This window comes from Colius striatus, chromosome 10 (genome assembly GCF_028858725.1).
Source record: "Colius striatus isolate bColStr4 chromosome 10, bColStr4.1.hap1, whole genome shotgun sequence".
Lineage (NCBI taxonomy): Eukaryota > Metazoa > Chordata > Aves > Coliiformes > Coliidae > Colius > Colius striatus.
The window spans coordinates 19,757,658-19,784,464 of record NC_084768.1 but is presented as its reverse complement, the minus strand read 5'-3'; the positions used below and the strand labels follow the sequence as shown (position 1 = coordinate 19,784,464).

The 26,807-nt window shown below is 40.8% G+C and overlaps 1 protein-coding gene across 5 annotated transcripts in view; it reads left to right on the top strand.

Moving 5' to 3' along the window:
* Positions 1-26,807, top strand: part of RASAL2 (RAS protein activator like 2) — a 187,673-nt gene that overhangs the window by 12,032 nt on the left and 148,834 nt on the right. Inside the window, exon 1 of one of the 5 annotated variants that reach the window (XM_062004137.1) lies at positions 26,493-26,523. The exons of 3 other annotated variants lie outside the window; for them this stretch is intronic. In XM_062004137.1, coding sequence (XP_061860121.1) covers positions 26,508-26,523 — 16 coding nt within the window. In that variant the 5' untranslated portion in view covers positions 26,493-26,507. Of the gene's footprint in view, positions 1-26,492; positions 26,524-26,589; positions 26,793-26,807 lie in introns of those variants that run through there. One more of the 5 variants, XM_062004136.1, reaches the window with a different exon arrangement.

The window sequence follows — 26,807 nt, the reverse complement described above, 5'->3', positions numbered from 1 at the left end:
TTTTTTTATTCACTTCCAAAAGGAAGCACCTTCCGTGAGAACTGTTGGAAGCTCACTAGCCAGTTTTTGATACTGGTAGCTGGAAACTCGGACCTGAGTCTGCTTACACCCAGGAGAGATGACATGACTGACTATTAGGTACTTTCCTTACTAAGTTCTGTTGCTAATCATTTTCAGACCCTGGAGGTGGATGTTGGAGAATTAGGGAAGGAAATGCTTTTATTTCCTTGGAGCTCTTGTTACTCATGACTGGGCTGGCTAGCCCTGTGACTTTAAAGGCATGGCATCTGCCTCTTGTCTTTGCGAGGAACCAGCAGTATGTCATGTGCTTATTACTTAAGCAGTTGCACAGGAACATCCTAGTTCTTACTCCTTTTACTCATTCTGGGATATTCTTCCTTTGCATTGCTCCTTGTGGGTTTTTTTTCTGCAATTTCCACTGATGGTGATTCAGTTCAAGTCTTAGCTTGTGGTGCTTTTGTTTTTTATTTGAAGCATGAGGTATGTGCCTACTTATTTGTGGGGACACTTAAAAACTGGTTAATGTGTTGCAGATGTGCAGTTTTCAGCAGATACACAGCACTTAGCCAAGTCTGATAGAGGGATTAATACCTCAAGGTAATACATATCATTGGAAAAAAAAAATTCCTTCTGTAATTTCCCAAAGTGGATGTAGCTTACTGCTTGTAATCATCATCTCTTAAGACTTGCTGCATTCCACCTGCTCCATTTCACTTGGGTGTCATGTAGATATAAACAGTGGTTACCTCAAGGGAAAAATCCACACCAGTCCTTTGCCAGGAGTTTTGATGGCCTTTTGATTTCCAGCAAAGAGTAACCAGATCTTTTCGTGTGTGTGTGCTTTTGTTATAAAATGAGCATGCTATTAATTGTAACTGCACAATTTTTTCCTTGGAACAGTGAAGACAACCATGAGGGAAAAAGTTTTTTGATGTATGTGTGTCAAAGGAGTTTCAACAAAGGTGGTGTCCAGTTTCCTTAGGATCTGAAGGTGAATTGGTCTTCACTCCACTGGTGGTGTCTGTGCACTGCCCCTAACCTCTTAGGAAAACCATCAGAAGAAGATGAATAAACACTGGCAAGAGATGCTCGTAGATGGGGCAAGTAGCAAGCCATTTGAGGAGAAAGTTTTTCTTGTAGCCCACTGTTGTAAGTGATAATCCTAACTCCCTTCCTTCTCACCTTGTGTGGTGTTTAATTGGACATAGGCATGTGTGCTGGTATAAACATGAGGTGGAGGGACTGAAAATAAAACTAGAAGTAGGTGCGTTTGGGTTGCTCGCCTCAAAAGGCAACTCCAGGGCATTAGACTGAGCATTACCAGGACTCTGTGGCAAAATGAACTGCTTGTGATTGGCGAGAAAATGAAAAATTCAGCAAACGTTGCGAATACCAGCTGCAGTGTGGTGGCAAGCTATGTTACCCAGTAGATTGCTGGATAGACCAGCTATTTTCTCCACATTTCTTGCCAGCAGGATGTTGGGGCAGAGAGGGGTGGTGATGCTGTTTTTGTTGGAAGCAAGCTCAGTACAGAGGCCATGCTAGTCCAGAGGCATGGGAAAGCTTTTAGTGGTTTGGAGGTCTTTTTTTAGGATATTATTTTTCTCCAATTGAAATATCCAGTCAGGCAGGTGAAACATTGGCACCCATGAAGGAAAACTACTGAGCTTTATGCTTTTTAAAAAAAAAAGTCTTACCCGTCATGAGCAGATAGAAATCAATAAAGGCAAATCTATTCCCCAACACATGCAGATGCATTTTGTTGTTTCGAAGCTGAGCAGGAGCTTTGGTAAATTATCAGCTTCTGATTCCAGAGCTCTGACAATCTGCAATCTCCTTAATATTCTGATGAGCCATCCTTAGTATTGTTCCACTGCATTTTCCCCTCTTTGTATTCTTGAAACCAGTATTATAATCTGAATGCTGTTGGCTTAGGAATGAAAGAGATACTGCCTGGCTCTGCTTTGCTCAAGTTTCCTTCAACAACAGAGGAGGGGAAAGTGAGTAGTATGATCCTTCTTGCCCTGCCCTCCCCTCACCCCTTTGTTACTACAAATGCAGCCTGATTTAGAAGCAACTTAGAAATTGAAGAGTTATCTCCTATTCTCTACATAATGGTGTCTCTCTAATATTCAGAGTATTGAGGCACATAAATTATTCATGAAGGAAGAAATCCGTAAACTTTGCTTCAGAAATAGCAGTACTTCCAGGGAAAAAAACCCACAACTTTTTTTGCTTCTAAAGTCTTTGAGCAACTTTGCTGCAGATTATCTGGCAAGAGCATTTTTCCAGTTACAGCTTATCGAAATAACTGCAGATTAATTTACATTTGTCTTTTAAAGTGTAGTTTGCTTACCCAGATGGCAATTATATTCAAGTTAATGGTGATGTAAACCAGCAGGATCTAGAGTAGCTCTCCAGCCTAAGGGCTGACCATTTTTATCATCCAACTGTTTTCCAAATGATTTATTTCATTTTCCCACTTGATTTCTTTGCCTCACCCCCCAGTTTCAGTCTTGCTGCTCACAGTACAGTGTGGGAAGAACAGCTGCACTTTGCAGCTCCAATAAATGACTTTATTAGAATTAGAATTGTGTCTGCATTGCACTAATACCAAATGTCTTTGTTCATCTCGTAGCCTCTAAATCAGATTGTCATCGTTTCCGCCCTCCCTGCTAAGAGTGGGGAGAGATGGCTCTGACTCAGGCCCCTGGATAGATGGGGATATGGTGAACCGCATGCTGATTCCAAGTGCATTGTTCTGGCTTTGTCAGCGACCAAAAATGTCTCTTTCCCTACTTCTTGTGTGTGAGCATAATATGCAGGAGGAAGGACATGCTTTCAAACAGCTCAGGAATAAGGATAAACTACCTTTCTATGAAAGTGTAGGATGTAAAGGATGTAAAAATATCCTTATGTTTCCAGCGTGAGGATTTAATGGGGAAATTTAGAGGAATGGTGCAAATGTTATCTTAGGACACAGCAAAACCAGTGCTAATCCTTCGTCTCAAGCTTGCAAGCTCTTTGGCATTCTTTGCTGAGAGAGAGAAAATAAAATGCAAGCCCTTACACTTTTCAGGTCTTCCAGTAAGGAACAGGCTCTTGAGTAGAGAGTTGCCTTTTATTTGTTGAGCGGTAGCACATGCTTTGTATGGCAAGATGAAAAAGAATGTCTTGCTGTTTCTCCTAATTCTTTGAGCTTTATAGAAATCAGAATACATGCCAGATGCAGTAGCATTGTGTGCAATACCAGGGAAGCCGTACCTGCAGTGTCCTCGAGTCTGAGTAGAGCAAGCCTTGGAGGTCAAACTCACATCCAGTATCCACCTTGCTACTCCAGAGTCCCTGGTCTGAAAGAGGAGTTGGTGCTTAGTGATGCCTGGAGAGGCCTCACCAACACGCTTGCTTGGGAGGAGGATTCAATTTGAAATTCTGTCTCTGAGCTTCACTTCAAGGCTTCTCATCTACTTGTATATGCTAGTTAAATGTGAGCTGCTGTTTGTATTTGTCTCGTCTTTAGATGAAGAACAGTGGAAGCTCACTGCAAAGAACTGAGGAATTGCCACGGGAGAAGCACTGTGCACAAGTGATGTTGCTTCTGAGAGTCATAAGGAGAACACATTTCCTCTTCTGCATTTTCTTACTTCTTACATATTTCATCTGGAATTATAGGTTTTTTTCCAATTAGTCTTTGTCTGTAGTACACCTGCCATGGACTCCGAAACACTATTTCACCTGCTTTAGAAGTACAGCCCAAATGGCATACTAACACCATTCTAATTTATGTATGAAGGAAGAGCTTGTTTAACAGCAGTGCTTAAAGTATTTCACTAGAACATTTCCACATTTATTGCAAGTAAGTGGACATTTTTGTGGCTGGTAGGCACAAGGTATAAGCTTCCATTAACATGTCTTTGCTGACACTTTTTCCACCTTGCTTCAAATACCATTTGTTTCTTTTGAGTAGCTTGTAATGGCAAACAGAGTGGGTAGAAGAAATGAGGTTTAATTTCATCTTTCCTAAGGTGTACCCCTGTCTTGAAGAAAGGAGAAGTTGGTATTTATAAGCAAATATGTATTTTCAAAGGCTGAGTGGTTTGGAGATTTTTAGCCATTCTGCTCTTAACTAGAATTCTCTGTGTGAAGTGCTAGAATAAATCCCAGCAGCTGGATGCGGTACACCCACTTTAATGGTAAAGCAGAAAGAAAAATACCAAGAAAGCTGGGGAAATGGGCAACAGCTCTAAAAATCTAAAAGCTTCCTAATCTCTCCCTTATTCTGTTGTTATTGCACTCTCAGGAGTTCACTGGCAGCCTGAGAGCAGAGACTGAAGTTCTTCAAGGGAGATTTGACAAATCCACCTGTCAGTGTCACCAGACAACTGATTTATCATCTTTGACAAGTAGAAAATTGCTTTGACTTGTCTGCAGGACAAGTAAAATTTAGTAATAGTGATGGGATATTTTTAAAATTGTCATGATCATGTAAATCCTGTTATCTCAGTAACCCAACACTAGGAAATTCTGAACTGTAAAATGACATTAACTTCATTGAAAAAAGCCTGGAATTAACAGATAACTGGACATTTTTTCCCCCTCGGTTCATTTTTAAATCCTGTTGCTTTTCAAAGGCTGACACTTCTGTCTTTTAGCCCCATTTCTCTCATAATGGAATATTGAAAGAGATGTCTTTGAAGGGGGGTGGGGGAGCATATAGCTTTATACAAAGGAAGCAAAGTATGCTTAATCTGACAGAGCATCAGTGTTTAGGCTGTAAGCTTATTATAAGGTTTGTGTAGTGTGAGCTGATTTTTTTCAAATTAATTTCTCTTTATTACCATAATAAACATTTTAATAATATCCTTTCCTTCTCTCATATCCTCAGCAGTTGAATCTTTCAGTCAGTTATCTGGTCTTTCATAGCAGCTTTTATCCCCATCATTCATGCATGATCTGTTTACAAGAATGCTTATAGGTATTTCCAGTTTAATGTAATGTTTCAGGTTAATGCTGCTTCAGCAGTTTCTCTCTGTGTTTATGCTAGCATTTGGGATGGTTCCAGAAAATGCTTGGGGAATATTGAGACTTTTCTTATTTCTAATTTTACTTGGTAGCAAATGCAAAGAAGTCATGTTTTAGTGTATTTTACTTTTTTCAAGTGTCTTGAAAGTAGCATGCTTGTAGCTAGCATCTAACACCTTGAAAAACAAGGCTTTCACTGTAGTGTTTTGTTTGGTATGTTCATTATTTGCTTACAAGAATAAATAAAGCCTTGTGTTTTGCTGACTGCTGTAACTGAAAGTTTGGGGGAATTCAGAAGTAGGAATAAGACAATGTTAAAACCAAATTCTGCAGTTTAGGAATACATACAGAACATAAACCCCCTTTCAGCTTCTTTGAAGCTGGTGAGGTTTCAGGTCACACCACTTAGGTTTAGTCTTGCAGCTCAGTATTCCTCTATTGCTTTTCTTCACTCATGGTTTGTGAGCAGCTCTCTAAAAATGTCAAAAGAAAAAAAAATGTATCATAACATACAACCTCTGGGATCCTTTTTGCATCCAAACCCTGTCTTAGTTACTGGCTCAGTTTTCCATAACAGTCTTATCTACAGTATGTTGTCCATGATTACCCCACCTCTTTCAACACTCCTGCTTCCTGAGTTTGTTTCCCATCATAAGCTTTAAATATTTGTCCTCTCGCCTTGAGTGTCTTTTTTGTCTCACACTATACCAAGCTAGTTGTCAGCAAGTAGAAAAGATGCAGCACGCTGATTAGAGATCCAGGAAGGCTGGATGAGCATTTGAAATCAAGTTAAAATCTCCCAGCAAAGTATTAACTTAATCATCAATTCTAGGATGTAAAACTGATTTTTCTACCCTGTGTCTCAACCACCCCTAGTTGCCCTTTGCCTCCCTTCCTTTGTTTGGCCCTTTTGTTGCCCGTTTGAGCATGGGAAGGTCACACTTTTCTTAAAAAATAAAATGCATTAAGTTTGGTAGCTGAATTTACTGACTTCAGAAAACTGCACCAGAAGAATTTAATAATTATCAAGATCTCCTATCAAAACCTCTGTAATAGAAACAAAGCATGTCACAAAAATGTGTGACATTTTTGCAGTGATTACCTCCATTAGTACTGAGGATAGAGAGGAAAATCTAGATATGCTTTGATTTAGAGAGGTGGATTTTTTTTAATCTCTTTTGAACCTTCTACTTAGTTGCTGGTAAGTGACAGTAATACTGCTATCTTGAGACTTTTCAGTGGCAGCTTGTTAAAAAATTATGTATTCCCAGAACTGCACTATTTTAAAAATGGGTGGTGGAGGATTATGTGCACAAACAAAGAGGCTTTGGAATTTCAGCCTGATTCTAAGAGGAAGAGGTTCAATGCTGCAGGAAGAAATTGTTTCTAAGAAACTTTTGGAAAAAGTAGGAAGAAAATAGCAGCCTTTAAGCATGTGACCTGACACACATTGTAAAAGTGTTTTAAAAGTAAAGATGGAAGATAGGAGCTAAAATTACTTATAATGAAAAGACTGATAAGACCAGAAGAAACAGGTTTTGCTGTAAAGATGAAATGCTCCTGGCACTTGCATTTTAAGCAACGTTATGGTTTTTTTTTTTTAGAAGTGTTTCTGAGGAAGACAAAGATAAAGCAGTAAGAGACGCGATAATTACTCGAAGCAGCTCCTTCTGGCATGTCATGCCAACCATTGAGTCAAGAGATGTGATGAAAGCAAGTTTAGAAGATTGTTTTGCTACACTTGAGCTGTCATTGTTTTTCCATTTCAGTTCAGTTGTAATTTTGTCATATAAAATCAGCAAAGGCATAAATACATATAAATGTACAGCCTTTTAAACTTACCCTGTTTCCTAACAATTGCTGTCGGACGCAGCCACTGCCTGTTGATTGTGTCCCTCTGAATGATGTTACATGCCTCAGTGCCTGTCATGTGGAGCTGAAGAATGTGCTTTTATAAAGTGCCATTTTACAATACCAATAATAATTGTGGAGATATTTTCCCCAGTCTTAAATACTCAGTTGCTGTATTTCAGTGTTTTTGACTGTTATTTCCTATTGGATTTTTTTTTTCTCTGACCATAGAATCATAGAATGGTAGGGGTTGGAAGGGACCTTTAGAGATCATATAGTCCAACACCCCGGCAGAAGCAGGGTCACCTAGATCAGGTCACATAGGAACATGTCCAGGCAGGTCTTGAAGACCTCCAGGAAGGAGACTCCACAGCTCCCCTGGGCAGCCTGTGCCAGGGCTCCCTCACCTCACAGGGAAAGAGTTTTTTCTTATGTTTAAGTGGAACTTTTTGTGTTCCAGCTTCATCCCATCACCCCTTGTCCTGTTACTGTCTACTATAGAGAAAAGAGATGTCCCAACCTCCTGACACCCACCCTTTAGATATTTATAAATGTCAATAAGATCTCCCCTCAGTCTCCTCCAGACTAAACAGCCTCAGTTCCCGCAGCCATTCCTCATTTGAAAGATGCTCCAGTCCCCTGATCATCTTGGTGGCCCTGCGCTGGACTCTCTCCAGAAGTTCTCTGTCCCTCTTGAGCTGGGGAGCCCAGAACTGGACACAGTACTCCAGATGAGGCCTCACCAGGGCAGAGTAGAGGGGGAGCAGAACCTCTCTTGCCCTGCTGCCCACTCTCTTCTTGATGCATCCCAGGATATCATTGGCTGCCATGGCCATGAGGGCACATTGCTGGCTGATATTTAGCTTATTATCAATCAGGACTCCCAGGTCTCTCTCTGCAGAGCTGCTGCTCTTTAGCAGTTCGACCCTAAGCCTGTACTGGTGATGTTGACAGTATGAGGCCAGTGAAGACAGAAGTTGCTTGGACTTGAAAATGACCACCTGGAAGCAACGTTTTTGCTTCTTTTAATATACTCAACACATTAATTCCATTCTTTTTCTGTCTTCATGGCTTCCTCCCTATTTACTCCAAATACATCCACATTTAAAAAAAAAAGGATTGTCTTTCCTCTTGCAAACTATAAAGCCCTAAGTAATGCTGATGCTGTTATCACGAGTTCTCAGGGTGATGCTGAAGTGAAAAGCAAGAAGGAGGCAGAGTGTAAAAGAATTACTTTTGTTATTGTGCTCAGAGCTGTTTTTCAACTGGGAAAATAAATGCCCTCTTGGAAGATGAGTAAGCATTTTGTCACCAATATTTAGTTTTAAAGATATGTCATTAGAGAGTGGACAGTGCAACAGAAAGAAGATGCACAGCGTTATCTGCCATGCCTGAAATTGTACAGGTTCTGTTCAGTAAACTTGACTACTTGGGTTAAATTATGCTACAGTTTTACTTGTCCGGTTAAACATTTCCAGTAAGTTTTGGCTGCTGCCTTAGTTAATACACATATGGTTGTTTTCTTCATGTCTTAATTTTTGTCCTGCATCATTAAAGGCTGTTTCGAAAAAAGCAGGTTTAATATAGCCTGCATCTGTCTACTTTCTCTAGTCATACTATATGCAAGCTTGCCTTTTAGATCTTTCTTTTTCTTTCTTCTTTTTTTGTGCTTTCCATTAATGTTTTATCAATTGTGGTAGATGAACCAAGAGCAGGGACTCTTGTAGCTCACTGTTGAGGTACAAGACTTTAGTAGTGATTTATCTGAAACCTTGTCTGAGTAATGGCTCCATCAACATTTGCCAAAGTGGATAAATTTTGCTTCCTTGGTCACAGGGTACCAGATCTGCTTTTCTGTTAACACATTTGACTCTTTTTTTTGCTGACTAAGAAATCCCCTAAGTCATCTACAGTAACCAGTAGTCAAGTTAGAGACAGAGATACAAGACATTTTAATCCTGTCTTCATTTGAACAGTACTTTGATTATATGAGATGGAAAAGTTTTAATTGCTCAATATCTACTTTGAACAGGTGGATCACAAACACTGTGTATCACTATTAATATGCTAAAGAAAAATATTCTTCAAATTAAACTTTGAATACATTTTTCCTCTTACTTCTGCGTGTGATCTGAGAGATTTGGCTAATTTCTCTCCCACTTTTCTTCTACGCAAACTCTCACTGTTTCTAGATGCCTAGAGATAAACAAGGTATGTCAAACCTTATTTCAGGTTTGTTTGTAGTGACACAACGAACTCTCTGAATGGTGCTTTGTAGAACAATTACCTGGAAATCTGGGTGCCCTGTTTTAGGACTAACCCACTACTTCTGAACTGTTCCGTCTCACTGACCTTGAACAGTGTATTTGTAGACATTTGCCTTCTTTATGAAGCAAGTGCAAATCTACCAGAGCCCACATTTCCCAGCAAGAGGCTTTCTGTCACTCTAATTCCCTTATCATAAACACAGTAACTTCAGTTGTCCCCAAATCCTGGCCCATCTGTCTTGGATTTACTAGAATAGTATCATGGTTTAAATAATGTTCCCTCCATCTGTGGAAGCAAACATTTATTGTTTTATCTGCAGGAAGAATTTATGAATATTAGTATTTGCAAAGATAAACAGCATTTTATCATGGACTTGTACCAATAGTCCACCTGGCTGCACCTGCTGTTTGATACAAAGTGCAGGGAACAAATGAGCAAGTTGCCTTACAGGTTCAGAGGAGAGCCAGCACTGCTTGCTCTCACAAAAAGATGTACTTCTAAACTTTTTTTTTTCTTAATTTCAGGTGTCTGTCTGAATTTTGAGTTTTATTTTTGTGATCAAATGCTTATTCCCAACTCATTTTCCCCACACTTCTCAAGCAACTTTTTTTCGTATTTTCCTCACTTGTGGGAAATAAGAAATGATAACGTGATTCAGCTTGGGGTGTCATATTTCTTTGAATGCTGTACCATTTATTTGATTAAGTGTTTCTGATGAAGTGAGCCTGCTGCTTTATTAACCTAGCTAGCATGGCGCTGAACTTCATTTCAGCTTGGGAAAGATTAAAAAGTCCTTGGTATTTGTGCTGATTTCACAGATGGTGAAACTTTATTTTCCAATTTTGCAAGCTGATCTTACAAATATTAGGGGGGAAAAAAATCATCCTACTGTGAAACTAGCATGAATAAGCTTGAAACCTTTTCTGTTGCTTTCCAGTTTCTTTTCTGCTGACAGTTTTTCTTGTTACAGTGATTTTTGCAATACTTTTATATCTACTTTATTTCTGGCTTGTAGCAACTGTGAGGAATCTTTTAAATAAGGACAGTTGTTAGTGTGTGTGGGTTTGAGAAGTTATTCATTCACAGCCATTTATCTATGCAGAAAAAAAGTAACCAGGGAGGGAAAACAGTGATTTCCATGGTCATTTCACCTGGCCAGATTCTTTCCAGGTATGGGCCATCACTGTTGTCCCAAGCAGAAAATTCTGCATTGGATCCTCTGGTCAGTTTGAGAAGATGGTAGATCACTGTTGCAAGTCAGAGTTTATGCACATGCTCTTCTGCATTGAAAAGCTTAATTAATTAGAGTCTTCTCATGTTTTTCTCTGGACAGTGAGACAGAGTTAAACTTGGGCTGCAAGGGCTGCTTCTGAGCTGGGGACTGCTCTCTCATCCCTTCTGTCACTTGCCGATCCTGAGGGTAGGCTGTTCCCCAAGATACCTCCTGAGGTGCAGCCAGTCATGCTGAGAGGAAAGGTACTACCCCCAGGTTTACTGAAGAGCAAAGGGTGTTCTGAGTCTTTCTCTGTTCATTGATTTGCCACTCCCAAATAAATGAGTAGTCTGTCCTTTTTGGATCACCTGTTTACCAACCAAAGTGTAGGAATAGAAGGAAAAAATACTATGTGTACTGTCAAAGTAGCAGCTAAACATTTGATTACAGGGTTAGAAGGAAAATCATAAGGCCAGAAAATGCAAGTACAGATTACACACAAAAATGAGATTCTTCCTTGGCTTCTTCTTATGCCAGTAACCCTGGGAGCCTGGCAGCATTCTCCCCTGCTCCTCAGAGGCTTGCTGCCTTTTGGCTTTCTTCAGGTTTGTAATTGACTTACTTCTATTGCTAAAATCACTGCTGAAGACAGCCTTCTCCTTTAGCCAAAACCAAAATGGCCTAGTACCTGTCCTCTGACCAGGCTGGGCTCTGAGAAGCTGGGCACATGTATGGGAGCTGGATAGTTCTTGCCTTGCACTCTCAGCTGGGATAAAAAACAGGGTGAGAAGCTTTCCTCATTTTTTCCGCTTAATTTGCACATTACTCAGCCTTCTGTTGGTTTCTTGCATGTTACAGCGTTGGTGTTGCTTCAGTCTGTCTTCATCTGTTTCTCAGGGGTTTGGCCATTGTTGGCCATTGCCCTTACATGCTTCCTACCATCAGTCTTGCTGTAAGCATTGCATGAAGGCTACATGTTACAGACATATGACAGGTTGGCCATTCCCTGTTGCTGCTTTTTTCCTCTAAGCTACCTTCCTTCCTTTCCCACCACCACTTTTTAGCTGCTCTAACGTTTTGACTATAATTAGCTCTGAACATGACTGTTGTTATCTTTATGGAGATTAATTTTTAAAAGATGATCTAGAGGAAGTAATGCTCATTTGGCTGAAGTCCTTTTATTGTTCTAGCAGAGTGGCCAGCTCGGTGATCATAGCACACAACTGACTCTTAAAAAGGTATCTGCTGGTCCTCTTCAGTCTAGGTAAAGGAACTGATTTGTCATGTACAGCTTAAAAGAAAAAAAAAAAACCTATATGTGCTCCACACCCACTTCCTCAGTTCATACACTGGTTCATTTTGATTTAGTCTGGATTTGTATCAATATGTCTATTATATCTAGGTCATCAGTGAAAATAAGCTCAGAGTATTATGCCCAGTAACTGCCAGAGCTATGTAAAGCAAATTTGAGTTTTGCCTTGTTCCTTACTGAGGATGACTTATATGTCAACTGTAGATTTTGCAAAGGCTGGGGCTGGAAGGTATGGAGGAAGGAATTTTTCCCTGCTTTGAAGCTTGTGCCAATTAAGGCTGAGAGGCACTGGTGAGACTGCGTGGTGGAAGCTCTGCTGCAGTGTTCCCTGGGCTGTTGTAGCCTGTGCCCTGTTAACTCTGAGAACACGTGGATCCCAAGGGACTCTGCTCCCTCTCTTTTGCCTGCAGCTGCTCGTCGCTATTCATGAGCTCTGCTACGCTCCTTTTTGGTATTATTTTGGTTTTTAATCAGTGGCTACTTTTTAGTAATTTCACCCTTTTCCTTTTAGCACATCATGAGTGAATTTTGTCTCCATGTTTACTAGTGTGAATTTGAAAAATAAAATCAAACCGGATATGGGATCATTAACTTTGACTTCACCTTGCACCGTCTTGCAAACAAATCAGCAGCTATCGTGGTGACTGCCCTTCCCAGAACTGGGTGTGGTGGTTGAAATAAAACATGTCAGGAGCACAAAGAGAACAGAGTCCTATTGTTTCAGGGCAGGCAGAAAGATGACTTCTGAAGGCTAAAGTTTGGGGTTTTTTAAGTAGGGTATTTGCACTGCTCTGACCACTTTTTCTCCTATCTTACTATTTTGTTGATTGTCTAGTAATTTGATAAGGAGCCTTCAGGGCCAGTTTCTGTAATTTGAAGCTCGTTTCAAAGTATCTATTCCAATTTAATTGAAGAATTTCAGCAAGTGGTAGCTTAGCTTTGAAGTGTTCTTCTGAGGAACTCCCGTGATGGTTGCCTCAATATTTAGCCTCAGAGAAGTGTTCCTATCCCTTTCTCTTTCTCATCTTCATTGTTTTGTATTCGTGCTTACAACTATTTTGAATTGGACTGTTCAAGCCAGGATTTTCCTTGTACACTTTGAGTGCAATGCTGTGCAGGATTCAGTCTTATACGTTAAAGCCAGTTGGGACTTCATGTCTAAACAGCAGACAAGACAAGAAGGTCTCCTGTACATCTGATTTAATTTTCTTTGCTGATTAAAGCTGTTCTTATTATCATTTCTTAAGTGAGAGTGGTCCCAGAAGGTTTGTAGACTAGATAATTATGCATGCCTATGTCCGGTTTTCTCTTACCCATGTACGGCATCTAAAGTGTATCTGGTATAAACATATTACGTAGGTTCATCTTTGAGAGCCGCTGTGTGCTGAAAAAATAGCTGGACTTGGCACAAGGATGATTGGCTGAAAGCATGAAGATTTGTGTTATGCAGGAGAAAAGCCTTACAGACTGTAAGAGAGTCCCTCAGATCTTGGAGCATTAGTCTTCTGAAGAACCCTGGATGATGGTGCAGTGCAACTAAAGATAAAAGGAAAATTGTGCATAATAAAAGCATAATTTATGATTGTGGCTTCCTTGTGCTAAATAACTACGTGTGAAGGTGGTCATTCTCAATAGCTTAAGGAGTGGTCTTTGTGTTTATAATTTTATTTACTCAAAACAGTAGCTGAGACTCAGTATGTTTGAGAGGAAGTGATTTTAGGATGGGTTTTTCCCCTTATTCCTTTGCAAGCACCTGTTTCTGTGGTGCATTGGAGTATACAAGCAAAGCTCCAAGTCTGGCATTTCAGCAGATCTCTGGCTGATGGCAGTTAGTATACAGTAACACTTGACAGTATAGAACAACATTTCTCTGGGTGTTTTTTTTACTTACAATCAGCATTGTTCAATAAATAACAAATATTACCTTTCAGACCTGTTATTCCTTTTGTATCTGATCTTTCAAATGATATGGCTTTTCTGTCTTCTCTGTGTTTTCTTTTGGAGCAAATCTGATTAAAATAGTTGGTTGAAAACACCCAGTTTATTCAAATCCTTCACTACAAACCCAATAATAAAAACTTTGGAACGTTACCATCTGGCCAGAGCAGTTGTTTCAGGTTGTTTATCACAGTGGACTAATGCTTGATCATTCAGGCTCCTTTGGAAGTCTAAAAATACACATTTTGAAAACTTCCTATTTTGGGCTGAAAGCTTAGACTGCACAAAACGCCAGTACACTAGAGCAATATGCACAAGTCAATGAGCTCTGGTAACAAAAGGACCATAGTTTGTGGAATCCCTAATGCCAGCTGTGTTGAAAGTTGCTGACAGCCTATGGCTGTTTGCTGTTCATACAATATTATGCTTTGATAGATACAGTTCAAGCTGCAGACAGGTTTTTTTGTTTTGGTTTTTTTTTTTTTAAGAAGAAACCCCGAACTTCTGCACAACTATAAGCCAAGAGGTATGTGAAAGATGCAAAATAAAGAGCAGGCAACAAAGCGTGTTTATTTGAGAGTTTCTTTGTGAGTAAGCTTGGGTTTGACCATTGTTTGCCACACCTTCATTTCTTCATCCTATTTTCCCTTCATCTTCAAGTGCTGCATCCTTCCCTAATTCCTTAAAGAGGGGTAATAAAATGAGAGTATTTCCAAGGAATGCAGCATCACATCTCTGTGCAGCCTTCCTCACATTTGTTCCTTGACTTGGTGCAAGTCTTGGTCTACGTGCAAATAATCCTCCTTCTTAAAGAACTTTTCCTGTGTGTTGAATTGCATGCAATATAGATACAGCAGCTCCTGTAGGTGGTTTTTTTTTTCTTTCTTTCTCCCTGTTGTAACAGGGAGAGGTGAGTAACAGAGAAGTGTTTCTTTTTTTTTCTAACCACCGTTATTAAACAGAGCAACCCAAACATGTCCGGGATGCAAGCAACTCTGCTACTTGTGAAAGATCAGTGTGTTGTGCCATAGGGTGTTTAAAGAGGGAGGATGGTCACACAGATTTGATGATATCTACATATTGCCTACTCTAAAAAGAAGAAGCTGTGATATTCTTTAGAGAAGTTAAATATTTCCTCAAAATGTTTTCTGTTCTCCGGAGTCGTGGTTTTTAAGTGTAGCACTAGGATAAAACTGAATTTATCTGAAGTTATAGAAAACATGGAAGATCTTATGTGACTAGCTTTAGAAAGCTTGATTTGAGAAAGTAAATATCTGTTTTCCAGTGTCATTTACACAAGAAAACAGCACGTGTTTCTTTGAAAGATGACTCCTTAGGCTACAACAGGGTTTTATTAGGGGACTGTTGGGATTAGTTTCCTTTACAAAATGCATTACACTCCAGTAGTAATTCTCCCCATGCTTGCGGAGGAGGATGGGTGGTAAGGTTAACTGTGGAAAGGCTATTGGTCTGAGTAATTCACTGATACATCTTCCTTACTGGGGAGAAGCTGCTTTCTGAAGTTAGAATCATTTTCCCAACAATAAAACTGTTGAGAATTTCATTGTTGTGATTTTTGCTTAGCTAATGCAGTTAGGAAGCCCTTCTATTTAGATGCAGACTGAGAATTTCTATTGCTAATCTGCTGTAGATAGGCAAATTAGAGTTAACTGATGTACTTCTAAATGCAGCCTGTGTGAAATGAAGTTCTTTGTAGTGTATTTTTTTTTCCTAATAGCAAAATTTATTACTCCAGAAGTAAGTAATTTCTCATTGCTGATAAGCACATGGCTAGTCTTCGTTCCTCCCATTGCAATCGCAACATTTGCTCTTGCAATACCATTGATTGAGTTGTAGCCCCTTGGGGGGCTGTATTTAGACTCGCTGTTAATAGTGCAGTTCGTTCATGTAATTACCAAGCTCCTAAAGAGTAGCTTCTGCAGCTCAGTGCACGCTATCACTTGATGTTTTCTCTCTTTGAATTGCAGGACAGCCCTTTGTGAGGAGTTTAGTGCTCTAGAAAAAAGAAGAAACTGTTTTGTAGCTCCCAGCAGACCTCTTAATAAACTTTAGCACATTCCCTTTATGTGTGAGATAATAGGAAAATATTTTCCTGTCTGATTCTGTGTCATGACTTCATTGGCTTGAAATGACACGTTTTGCTGTGAGGGAATGGCCTCTCCTGCTGGGAGGCGTGCGTGGCCTGGCACTTGGAGTAATGAGTTAACTCCCGCTTGCATGCATGGGGAACTGGCTTCACCAAAAATCCTCAGTGAAGGATCGTGCATGAAGCTGTACCTGCCTTTCCAGCCACTCAGTTTGCTTGAGTGCAGGGAGGACTGATGGTGTTAGGACAGGATTTTTTCTGAGGCTTTTCTATGGTTTTTAGTTCTGTTTTGGCATTATGGAGCAGTCAGTATGAATGAGGCCATGTGGAGACTGAGAGAAAGACTTTGTGGGTTTTATTAGCAGCAACCGTGCAAAGTTAATTTGGCATTCTTAAGTCTGTTGGTGTCTTTCCAACTTTACCCCTCAGCTGTTGCTAACTGCATTGCAGAGGACTGGGTAATCTAGCAATTTCTCATTGTCTCCAGCCCCTGCCATTTATAAGTGGGGATTCAGATTGCATAGCAGTTGAAGTGAGCATTCCTATCTTACTTTTAATACAAGTATTTGGAAAAATATACGTGGCACTTACTGGCCTGAGGATATGTGCGTATTAGCAGAAGTGAAAAATACCTGTATGATCTTGTCCCCTATGGTTTTATAGGAAAGAAACAGTTATATCCACTTCATTTATTGCACTTCCTATATTTCATCTCTTCTCCCAACCCCTAAAACAATGACCCCAGCTTTATTCTTTCTCTTCTTCCTCCTTTCTCGTCTCCTTTTTCGGTAGTTCATGGTATATCTCATCACATCCTGTCTCTTTTGCCTGTGCTTCCCTTCCTTACCACAGCCCCACGTGGCATGGTGTGCCATCTTGTTGATTTTCTATTAACATTTTAATCCTTCTGATAGTGATATTCTTTGATATGTCTTTTAACAGTGTTCTTTCTCAGTGCAGGGGAGAATTAGAAAGGTTTTCAGCAGCAGCCACTTAGAGGCTAAGCCTTGTCTTCTCTCTGTGTCAATAAGACAATCTCTCCTGTTCCCTCGCTCAGCTACCAAGTTTGTACTTTATTCAGGGAAAACACATAAGGGGATTTGTGAGTTTCACTCACCTTGCCCCTGCTCCTTTAAAACTATCATATTACATAAAATAATTTTGCACAAATTATTCCATATGGTTATTGACATGTTGGTGGTAAATTAGCATTGGAAACCATGCTTTTGGAGTCCAAACTGCCTTTTGCCTTCCACTAAACGGTATCCTAGAGCTGTTTCACACTTGTGGAGAAGGCTTTGCTCTTGGTAAGTAATTTTTTGGCTATATATTGCTTCCTCTGGTTTCAGTCCAACAGCCTGTCAAATGTCTGACTTAACCCCTCTTAGAGAAACTTGGGCAATTTCAGCATAATGCTCAGCTACACCCTGAAGTTTTACAGCTGACCGTTGACTCAGTTACACTCACAGGAAAGCAATGAGTAGTCAACTCTGCTTCAATGAACAAGCTATTGCTCATGCATAAAGATACTTCTAATTCCTCCAGTAAAATGAACATCTCTCTTGTAAATACTACCCCTACTTTGTGCTTTCACCCTCTCCAGACAATTTTTTGAAGAGGAAGAAAGAGAAGGAAGGCTGGTGTGTTTTCTTCTTTCTAGGTAGCCACTAACTGTAGTTCAAGCAAAAAAATCGAGGACTAACAGCACAAAGGAGGGGAAAAATCACTAACTTTTGCTTAGTAGCACAGCTGGAACCTGATGTGAAGATGTGATTTGCTCTTTTGGGTTACAGTATCTTGTAGCTTTTTCTTTTTTTCTCACCTACTCTAAAATACAAGTACCAGAGGCATGTGTATGTTTGAGTAAAGATCTCTTCAGGAAAGCAGATGAGGAAGGGCTGTGCAAAACAGTTGAAAACAACTGCCTTTCTGTTTGACTAAAGGAAAAACAATTGCTTCATTAAACTATGCCTTCAGACTTTCACACAGCCAATGTATAAATCCATGATCTTAAAAAAAAAAATCAAATGGCAATTTTGACTCCCATGATGACATGAGACTGAAATGCTTGTTTGAGGTTTTGTGAGGAAAAATACATTCCTTTGCACGTGGATTGCCATGGGCTTTTAGGGTTATTTTGGAGAGCAAATTACAAGATTCTCATGCGGTTCTGAACTCTTCTGTTTTCTTTACGAATGTGCTCAAGTTTAGGGATTAAGAATGGGTTTCTGGCGGCTGTCTGCCAACTGCAAAAGCTTACAAGCTCATATGTAGTCACAGCAATTAGAAATGTCTGGTCTGCAGTGGGGGAAGAGAGAGATCCCGGGAGAAGAAAGGCAGAGACCAGCCAGTTTGTTCTGCTGTGCTGGAGGAGGACCCAAGGAGCCTCGTCTCTCTCATGCTGCCAGGTTCCTCTTGGGAGAATCTCTCCCAGGGGAGGGTGACTCCACACCATCCTCTAGTGCAAGTCCCTTTTGGAGGCCACATCCTGAGCATGGATCTGGTTATGTGCTGGAACAGTTTCCTAATATGCCTAAATCAGTATCACAGCTTGCTGCCACCAGAATTTCCCCCTCTATTGTACTGTCCAGAGCTCAGTAGTCCCTTTTATTGAAGATTTGGGCAGGGACAGTAGAGGTGTGCTCCAGTACTGAAGAGCAACTCCAGCCTTCTGGTAGGGTGCATGGACCGTAAGGCTCTTGGAGCTGTCTGAAGGATATAGTTGCCTGGAAAGATGACAAGCTTGGGAGCTTGAGAGGCAAAAGGGCTTGTACCTCTTGCCTAGAACTTAAGACTTAGAAGAGTATTTTAATATTTTAAGAGCCATCAGAATTATTTTTAAACAGATGAGAGACAAATTGTCATGTGTTGAGAAAGGTTTTTTTAAAAATGGTTGTTCTGGTTCACTAACCTTCTTGGTAAAGAAAAGCTTTATGTTGAAGATATATGTGTGTATCTTCCTCTTAAGATACCAACACCGCAATAAAGTTATTCCAGACTTCAAGAGTTATCAATAAAGCTGCAGATGTCTAAGTTTGATATCACAGAGGACTTGACCAAGAATGAGAGGTGAATACCTTTCAGTCTCTTCTACCTTGTGGGGCAGACAAAGCTCCAATTACTGTTACCTTTGTAATTGCATATTTTGTTCTTTATAAAGATAAGGTAATTTTTTAACACAGTAATAGCAGCATTGTGTTATTTCACCTTGGCAATATCCTGCAATAACATAGGTGATTTATTAGCATAATAGTGAATTACATGCTCTTTATACAGAGCACTTGTTTAAGGTATGTGAGGAGGCACTTGTCCATTTGTCTCTTTAGCATCCTCTGGCTGGAGGTCCTTCTCTGAAAGGAGGGGCATAGGTTAAGGTAAGGGCTGGTGCTTTTTATTTTGTGTTGAAGCTGACAACAAAATAATTTATCTGTCTGCCCAGCAGAGCCAGTGGCAAGAACTGGGAACAGTCCTGTGGCAACAGCCATTGGAAGCGAGATGGATGATCTGCAGGTGCAAACAGCATTTCCTCCTGTGCTGAGCACAGGGACTCCTGTATGCACCCCAAAATTATTTTTCTAGACACATGTAGTGTCCATTTCCAGCTTATGTATTTCTGCTTATACTGGTCTAAGGCCTATAAAATGATGTGTCATGAGTAAGGGAATATGTAAAGACAAAACCTAAGTGCACATTTCTTCTATTTTCTCTCTATTTAATCAGTTGCAGATATCTGATCTATTTTAGCTTCCCATCCTCAGTCTGACTTCCTCCTTCTATTCTTTCCTCCCTTGCATCTTTCAAATGTGTGGTTTGATTAGGACGCTGTAATCTTTTCATTATTCATCTCATTTACAATCACCTTACCCTGCAGAATGAACTGGAGGCTGTTTCTTGTTCAGTTTCCAATAAATTTCCCGTTTGTCTTGAGTTCTGGGTTATTCACTCAACAGCTAACAGAGGCAATTAGGCTGCTGAAAACTGCCGAGATCTGCCAGGCTGGCACACAGGGCAATGTCAGCCACAAAGGCTTTCCCCCTTTACTGGCAACTGCATAATTTGTGCAGTTCTTTTTCATCTTTAGTTTCAGATTTCTCATCTTCTGAATTTAGCTTCTTGTCTTTTTCTGATTTTTTTTTTTTTTTGTTCCTTTTGTCCTGGCTTAAATTGCAACTCAAAAGCAACCTTTAGCATGTCTTTCCTTGAGCATTTATGGAGAAAATTTTCTGCCACTCAGGGACGGGAGGGCATTGGGAGAGGGGAGAACAATCTGCGAATTCTTCCTTACCAAAACCTTTCATTGACAGAATTTAGAACCTCAATCTTCTTTTTAGACTTTCTATTTAGTACAACTTAAAATACTGGATAAACTTCAGCAAAGCTATTTTATTCGTCAAGAGTGTGGCTGTAAAAATTAGAAACACTTGTCACAGTGGAGCTTATATTTTGGGGGGAATTTTTTACCCTGGCAGGTTTTATGTGTAGGCAGAACAGGCACTTGAATGCAATAGCAGGGTGCCTGTTTTGTTTTTCAGCCACCTGTAAGTGCTGAGATTGCCCTGCAAATCTCAAAAACTGCTTCTCTAAAGACAAACACGAGATCCCTTCTTCCAGATATGCTGTACTTCCTCTCCACATTCCTTTATCAAGGGATTTTTGCCATGTCTTTCTGCCCTCATCTTCTGTTTTCTTCTCATTTCTACTATGAAGTATGCAAGCATGGGTAAGAGAAGTGGCAGGGAGAAGGGAACTTCTTCCAGAGGAGTCAGGGTGCTTGGGAGGAAAGGGAGACCTGTTTGTGGAAAGAACTGCAGGGTTTGAAAAAAAGGAGGATCTTGGAAAGCTCAGTAAGGACTGTACCACACATGTTCATAACTCCACAGCCGTGGTGCGCTTGGTTGTTGAGGGGAGGATGAACCTCAGCCCAGTACTGATGACTTGCTGAGCTGCTGGAGGAAAATTCGGTTTTACAGACAGTGAAGTGTAGACAAAGTAGTGGCTCTATCTTAGAGAATTCATTGGAGATGACTCCAGGTTTACAAATTCTTTACAGTGTTTTTTTGTCCTATCAAATGTTATTAGAGACATTAACATCTTGGATTCAAGAAGACAATATGTCATTTTATCAGCACATGTCTGGAACTGTATATGGTTTTCCACACCTCCTCCCTCTTGTTGTAGATATCTTGTAAAACATTATTGTGTGAGTCCCAGCAGCATTAATAATGCCTGCAGTTACGGATAATTTCCCTGTGTTTCAAATTTTAGTAAACTAAAGCAGAGACATGGAGCTGCTATTGGCATTTAAACACAGAAAATAAATATACTTCTGATCCCAAATAAAGACATCTCTGGAGACAGATTTATAGCCATCTCGCATGTAGTCTCAGTGCTCTTTTCCCAGACTATCTTGATTCCTAGTTAATGTGCAGAGAGACGTGGTACTGAAGAGGCTTAAGACATTGTATTTTTCAATTAGATGACTCTTTCCAGATTGGGCCAGTTTGCAGTGGTGGGGGGTGGGGAATTAGTGAATATCTGCAGAGATAAACTTTAAATTAAAATGAACATGTGAATGTGATAATTTTTTTTTTTTAGTAATAATCCAGCAGATCTTCCATCTGGAGTTTGGATTTTACAGCTTTTTTAAAGAAAGTCTTTGAATGCAGACTGTGTAAATACTTTGAGAATGATCAAAACTATTAATGCATCATTGATTTCCTCCATTGACTTGTCTGTTAGATATTTAATCCGTTCTTTTAAAAAAGTATGTATTTTTCTGTTTCAAAAGCAGCCTCCCACTGTCCTTTGCATAGTGGGAAGCATCTCCCGCTGCCTTTCTGTTGCTTTGCCAGCCTTTAGACTTTGCATTTAAGGGCGGTTGAACACTTTGGACTTTTCCTGTGCTTCTGCTGGAGTTGGTGGAGTTTGGGAGCAGACTCCCCCTTTGCATGCTCAGCTGTGCCTTGCTGTGGCCAGTTTGATCTGTCTTGCCTGAACAGTGCATGCTATGCTATGGTGCCCTGGCTTCATTGCCAAACCCATGGCAGGAGCTCTCTGAAAGGAATCATAGCAGTCTCCTGTATATATTCCCTGTCCTGTGTGCTTTTTATTCTGTACCTCCTTTCTCTTATGCCAGTTGTAGTAGTGTTTTGTTAGATGGCGACTGGTGATGAGGTCTTTCTATAGTAACAGCTGCTATAAAAAAATTGCCCAAACTGCATCTGTTTCACAGAGTTCTGGAATAATTCTGGTTTTAAGAATACATTTCACTTAAAACAAACACAAATAAGATAAATGATCAGCTGTTCTAGGGTCTGCCCAGGGTCTGTGTTTTTAAACTTCTGAAACAACTTCAGTTGAATGCCTGAGAAACAAAGTGATTTGACTCATTGCTTATATTTAGTATCATTACCTACAGCATTAGATTCCGTTTGCTCCCAAGCATTAATGTTTTTTGTCAGGAAGATTAACAGGGAAAACGCCCAGCAGAAGGCATTTTTGTGCTTATCAGAGGGCAAATGCATGGAAAACATCGGGTCACTGTGCTGGGTGTCGACTTTTTTCTTTCTTCCCCCCCCCCCCCCCTTCTTTTTTCTTTTTTAAATGTCTGTAGACACCATAGAAGGAGCAGTATTCAAGGGTGGGGAGAGGATGTCCTTCCTTTTTGGTAAAACCTGTAAAATTGGAGGTGTTTTGGATACGTTGTACAAATGTGACCTGAAATCAGAACACCCTCCTTTAAGTTTTAATCCACAGTCACCTAGCATAAATAAATGAGATCCCAAATTTAAAATATATTCTGCAATCCTAGCTACCCATGGTGATAATTTCTCTAGTTCTGAGTTGTGCTCGTCATTGAAGCAAAAATTCAAAGTACTATTTTTATACATAATATTAAAACTATGATTGACCATTTGTATTTGTAAGGAACAAGCTTTTACTACATCTTTCCATAATACACATGGCAAACAAAGGGGAGATGCCCAGGTTTAAGATGCTGCTTGTGAAGCTTTAGACTAAAGCATTAAACCTTTGAAGCTCATTTGAAAGTTCTGGCTGTTGAGACACCCATAAACCTGGGCCAACTTAGCTCAGGAAACTGCATGACTCCTTGTGTTTCTGGAACCAGGTGAGAAGCTGTAATCAGCTTTTACTACAGAAGTGTAAAACATGCCATTGAATTTGGTGTGGAACAGGTCAAAGTCCCCAGTCCTGGGGAAGTGGGGTTGAAAGTCAAAGGGAGTGGAAGAGTTTGAGTGTAGTTTTGCTGATCTCAAGCCTGTATGCTGCATTTCTTTCTTTCCCTTCCCATCTCTGCATCTTACAGTGTTGGTTTATCTCGGACAATCTCTTCAAGGGGTTAACTGACCAGACTCAGGGTGTGAGAAGCAGCAGAGGTGCTGTCCTATTTTTCGTTTTCTGAAAACATGAAGGGCTGTGACTCCTCAGAGTGCAGTTGGTGGAAGTAACACTGTTTTCCTTCCCTCGCTCCCAAGTGGTTTCATCCTGGGGCTTTCTATTTTTATTATGTGAATCCCCTCTGTAAACCAGACTGAGGAGTCTCTGCTGCCTGGAGTAATCACTCTTTAAATTGATACAAATTTGAGCATCATGCAGAGTCTTGCAGCATCTCCTGAGATTCCTCATGATAATCACATCATCCTGCTGAGGAACCCCTGTTAATATTCATGTGGTAATTGTTTCAGGACTTGGCAGGGACCAGGGTGCTAATGTGAATCCTCTTCAGCTGACACGTATTAAATAAATGATTTGTGCTTTGTACTGTAGCAGCGATTTCATTACACTTTAACAATGAAATTTGGGAAGTCTTTTGGTAGATGTGCACATAAACACTTGTATTGAGACAGTTGGCATATGAAGATGTGTAGATATGGTGCTCAGGGACATGGTTTAGTGGTGGGCATAGCAGTGCTAGATTAACAGATGGACTTGATCTTAAATGTCTTTTCTAACCTAAACAATTCTATGATTCTATATTGGACTACATGAACCTACATTATCTTGTGTACAGATCAGTTTCCCAAACAGAACTTGCATGGTGTTGGTGCTGGTCACCAGATGAACTTCCTGACTTCTCAAGGGCTGCCTAAGAATCCTGAATTGTCCCTGGATGTGTGCATGTATGAGCACATATATATCCATGCACAGTCCTGTAGCACAGTATATCTCTACATGACTGGACAGTCCTATGTCCAGTTGATGTGAGCTTATATTTTGTGGTTGGGGACAGTTAACATTTTGGGTTTGGTTTTGACCTTTTTTTTTAATTGTCACATTATAGGTAGAGGCTGATCCCAGGGCCCACTTGAAAGATTAGCCAGGATTCATTTGCCAGAACCAGCTGCCTGCCTGTATCTTAGGAGATGTCAGAAGAGAAGACTGAGAGGTGAGCTGAAGTCTGGATGAAGACTTCTGGCTGAGAGAGCATAAGCTGTCCGTGGCACACAGCATGGCTGCTGCTGATGAAGCGAAGGGGAGGAAGCACAGAAGGATGCTTTCTCAGTCAGACTTCTACGTGCTAGCGTGTTGTTTCTGATTAAAGGGAAATGAAGGTTTGAAACTGTCTAGTTCTTCTGTAATGAAGCATTGCTTTTTAAGCTTGAATAGGAGAACAAGAAGAAAAAGCCCATTGGCAGAAGACTGATGGGCTTACACACTGCTTGCCCTGTCCTGCCCCGCTTCTCTGTAATTGGACTTCTCTCTCTTATGTGGAGGGTTGTTACGAACCTTGTTGCATGTACCCTGGGAAGATTCATGTGAAGTCTCTGATTTTAAGAGCAGCTCTATCTCTTTTTTGACCCCAACCCCTTGATCTCACAGTTACATGCCTTAAGGGATAGCAGCAATTTAATTTTACTTCTATGAGAATTTAGTTTGTCTTGAAAGACAGAGTGGAAAGAGGAGGGGATGAGGTGGACTATGGCATCTGGTGTTGCCATATTAAGACAGAAAGAAAAAAATGGAGGATCTTTTAGTAGCCAAGTTTCGCAAGGTGATAATTGAAAAGATATTTGTTGAATAGTCGCAGATCTTTCAGTGTTTCATCCCAGATGCAATAAAGCTCTTTTATGAGATATGGTGTTTGATAGAAAGATAAATAACATACATCTGTCTGAAAAGCTGTAAGATGGCAGCTTTTTCAGACAGGCAGTTCTTATCATCTTGGGGTTAAGTATTGCTAAGCTGCCAGCTTCTCTTCACTCAGCCTTTTGTGCTGGCCACTGGACATCTTAGTTGAGAAACCATACAGGGTTCAAACACTATTGCATTAGTGTTATCAGTAAAGATACTGTCTGCTGAAGATCCCAGAGCAAGAACTATTGTAACTTTGCTATACTTTCAGAGACCAGGAGAGGTTTCTGTGATGGTGCTGCGCAGCCACATGCATCTCAGTCTTTCCTGCTGTAGGTGGTTGGGAAGAAGTCCACCAGACATGAATTTTTTGGCAGCCAGGCTGCTGCAAGGAGAAAAGCTGCTATGGCTGTGGATCAGGGTCAGGATGGTCACTATTTGGCTAATCTTTGTTGATGGACAGAAACTGCCCTGTCCTTCCTACCTTTTCTCTTCTTTCAAGAATTCTTGGATGCAGCAGGCCTCTCTGATGTTGGCAAGCTTGCAGGTTTGGAGGGTGGCTGCTGCAGATTCTTGCAACTGGAGAGGATGGGCATTGGCCTTTGTATGCCTCCTTCTCTCTGCAGAGCAGGTATAAAGGCTTTCCAGAACCATATAACTTGCCACAGTCTGTGGCAAGATATCTGTAAGGGCAATGGTAGGCAGAAGTGGCTGCTGTTGTCTCTCTAGTGGGCTCTGCTTACTCTTGCTCATCCTACCTGCCAAGTGCATAGGCCTGGAGGTTGAATCGAATGGTCAAAGCCATCATGGTCCTCCTTTGGAGCATTTTTAGTCAGGAGAGCTTGATCTTCCTGCTCTCTTATAAATTAAGAGAGTGTTTCTTGCTAGTGTTGGGGCAAGTGTTAGAGCCTTGTGGGTCTGGGTAAAAGATTTTGCTGGCATGTCTGATATACACTGGTGACATGTTCTCCAGTTTTCTCAGAGGTGGAGCTGCCGTGAGTTAAATGCCTCAAAATGGTGGAGAAAACCCATTAAAGACTAAAAGGACCCTCAAGCTGTGTGAGGTGACATGGAGATCTCCCAAAACACAAGCAGGCTGTTTATGAAACATTGTCAGAGAGAATGCAGTTGACTCCTGCACAGGCACACACAGAATCCTACCAGGCCTATGTTTCTGTGAGCCTGTGGCTGTCTTGTGGGGCAAAGCATGTAGCCCCAGCCATGTGGTCTGACACAGACATGAGCTAAGCATCCTTCTCCTGATTATTCATGGCACCTACTCTGGAAGGTGCAGCAGTGGTCGCTGGTGGTGCCTCTTCTGGGGCTTATTTCTGCATCTGCCTCCCTTTTCTTTGCCGTCTGTCCCTGGAGTGACACAAACACTTCTCAGCTCTTTCGTCCGGGAGTTTGGAAAGCTTACGGGACACTTCGTACTGGAAATCCAGGAGAGCTCTCCAGAGGAGGAAGCAGCGTCTCCTGTTTGTCTTGAGTTATTCTGTCACAACAATGGCTTCAGAATTTGCCTAATTTAAAAGCTAGTTTTAATCTGATGGGAAGATGTTTGTGTATTTAAAATAGTTATTCCTTGCTGGAGCCACTCCCTTCTTTTGTCCTTCTCTGCTGGACTTTTCGGCTTCACTTAACTAATATGCAGTGCTTGTTTACAGCAGAGATACTGGAGCATGAAGAAGGAAGTCGGTACGTTTAATACTGATTGGATTCCAAGCTTCCTGTGCGTGTGTGTGCACACGTGTGTGTGTGTGTGTGTGTTTTCAGCCTTGTTCATCCAGATGCTGTGCAGCCTCAGTACAAGCAGCCAAGGGGCCAGCCAGGGACTAAATGCAGGCGGGTTTTTTTTGAGCTCTTCCATGCCGTTTGGTCCTGAACAGGTTTGGACAACAAGGGTAAAAATTCCAGTATGGCAAGCCTGATGAGGAAGATGCTAGTGCAGACAAAGCCGTTGAGTGGTGAGTATGAGAAAC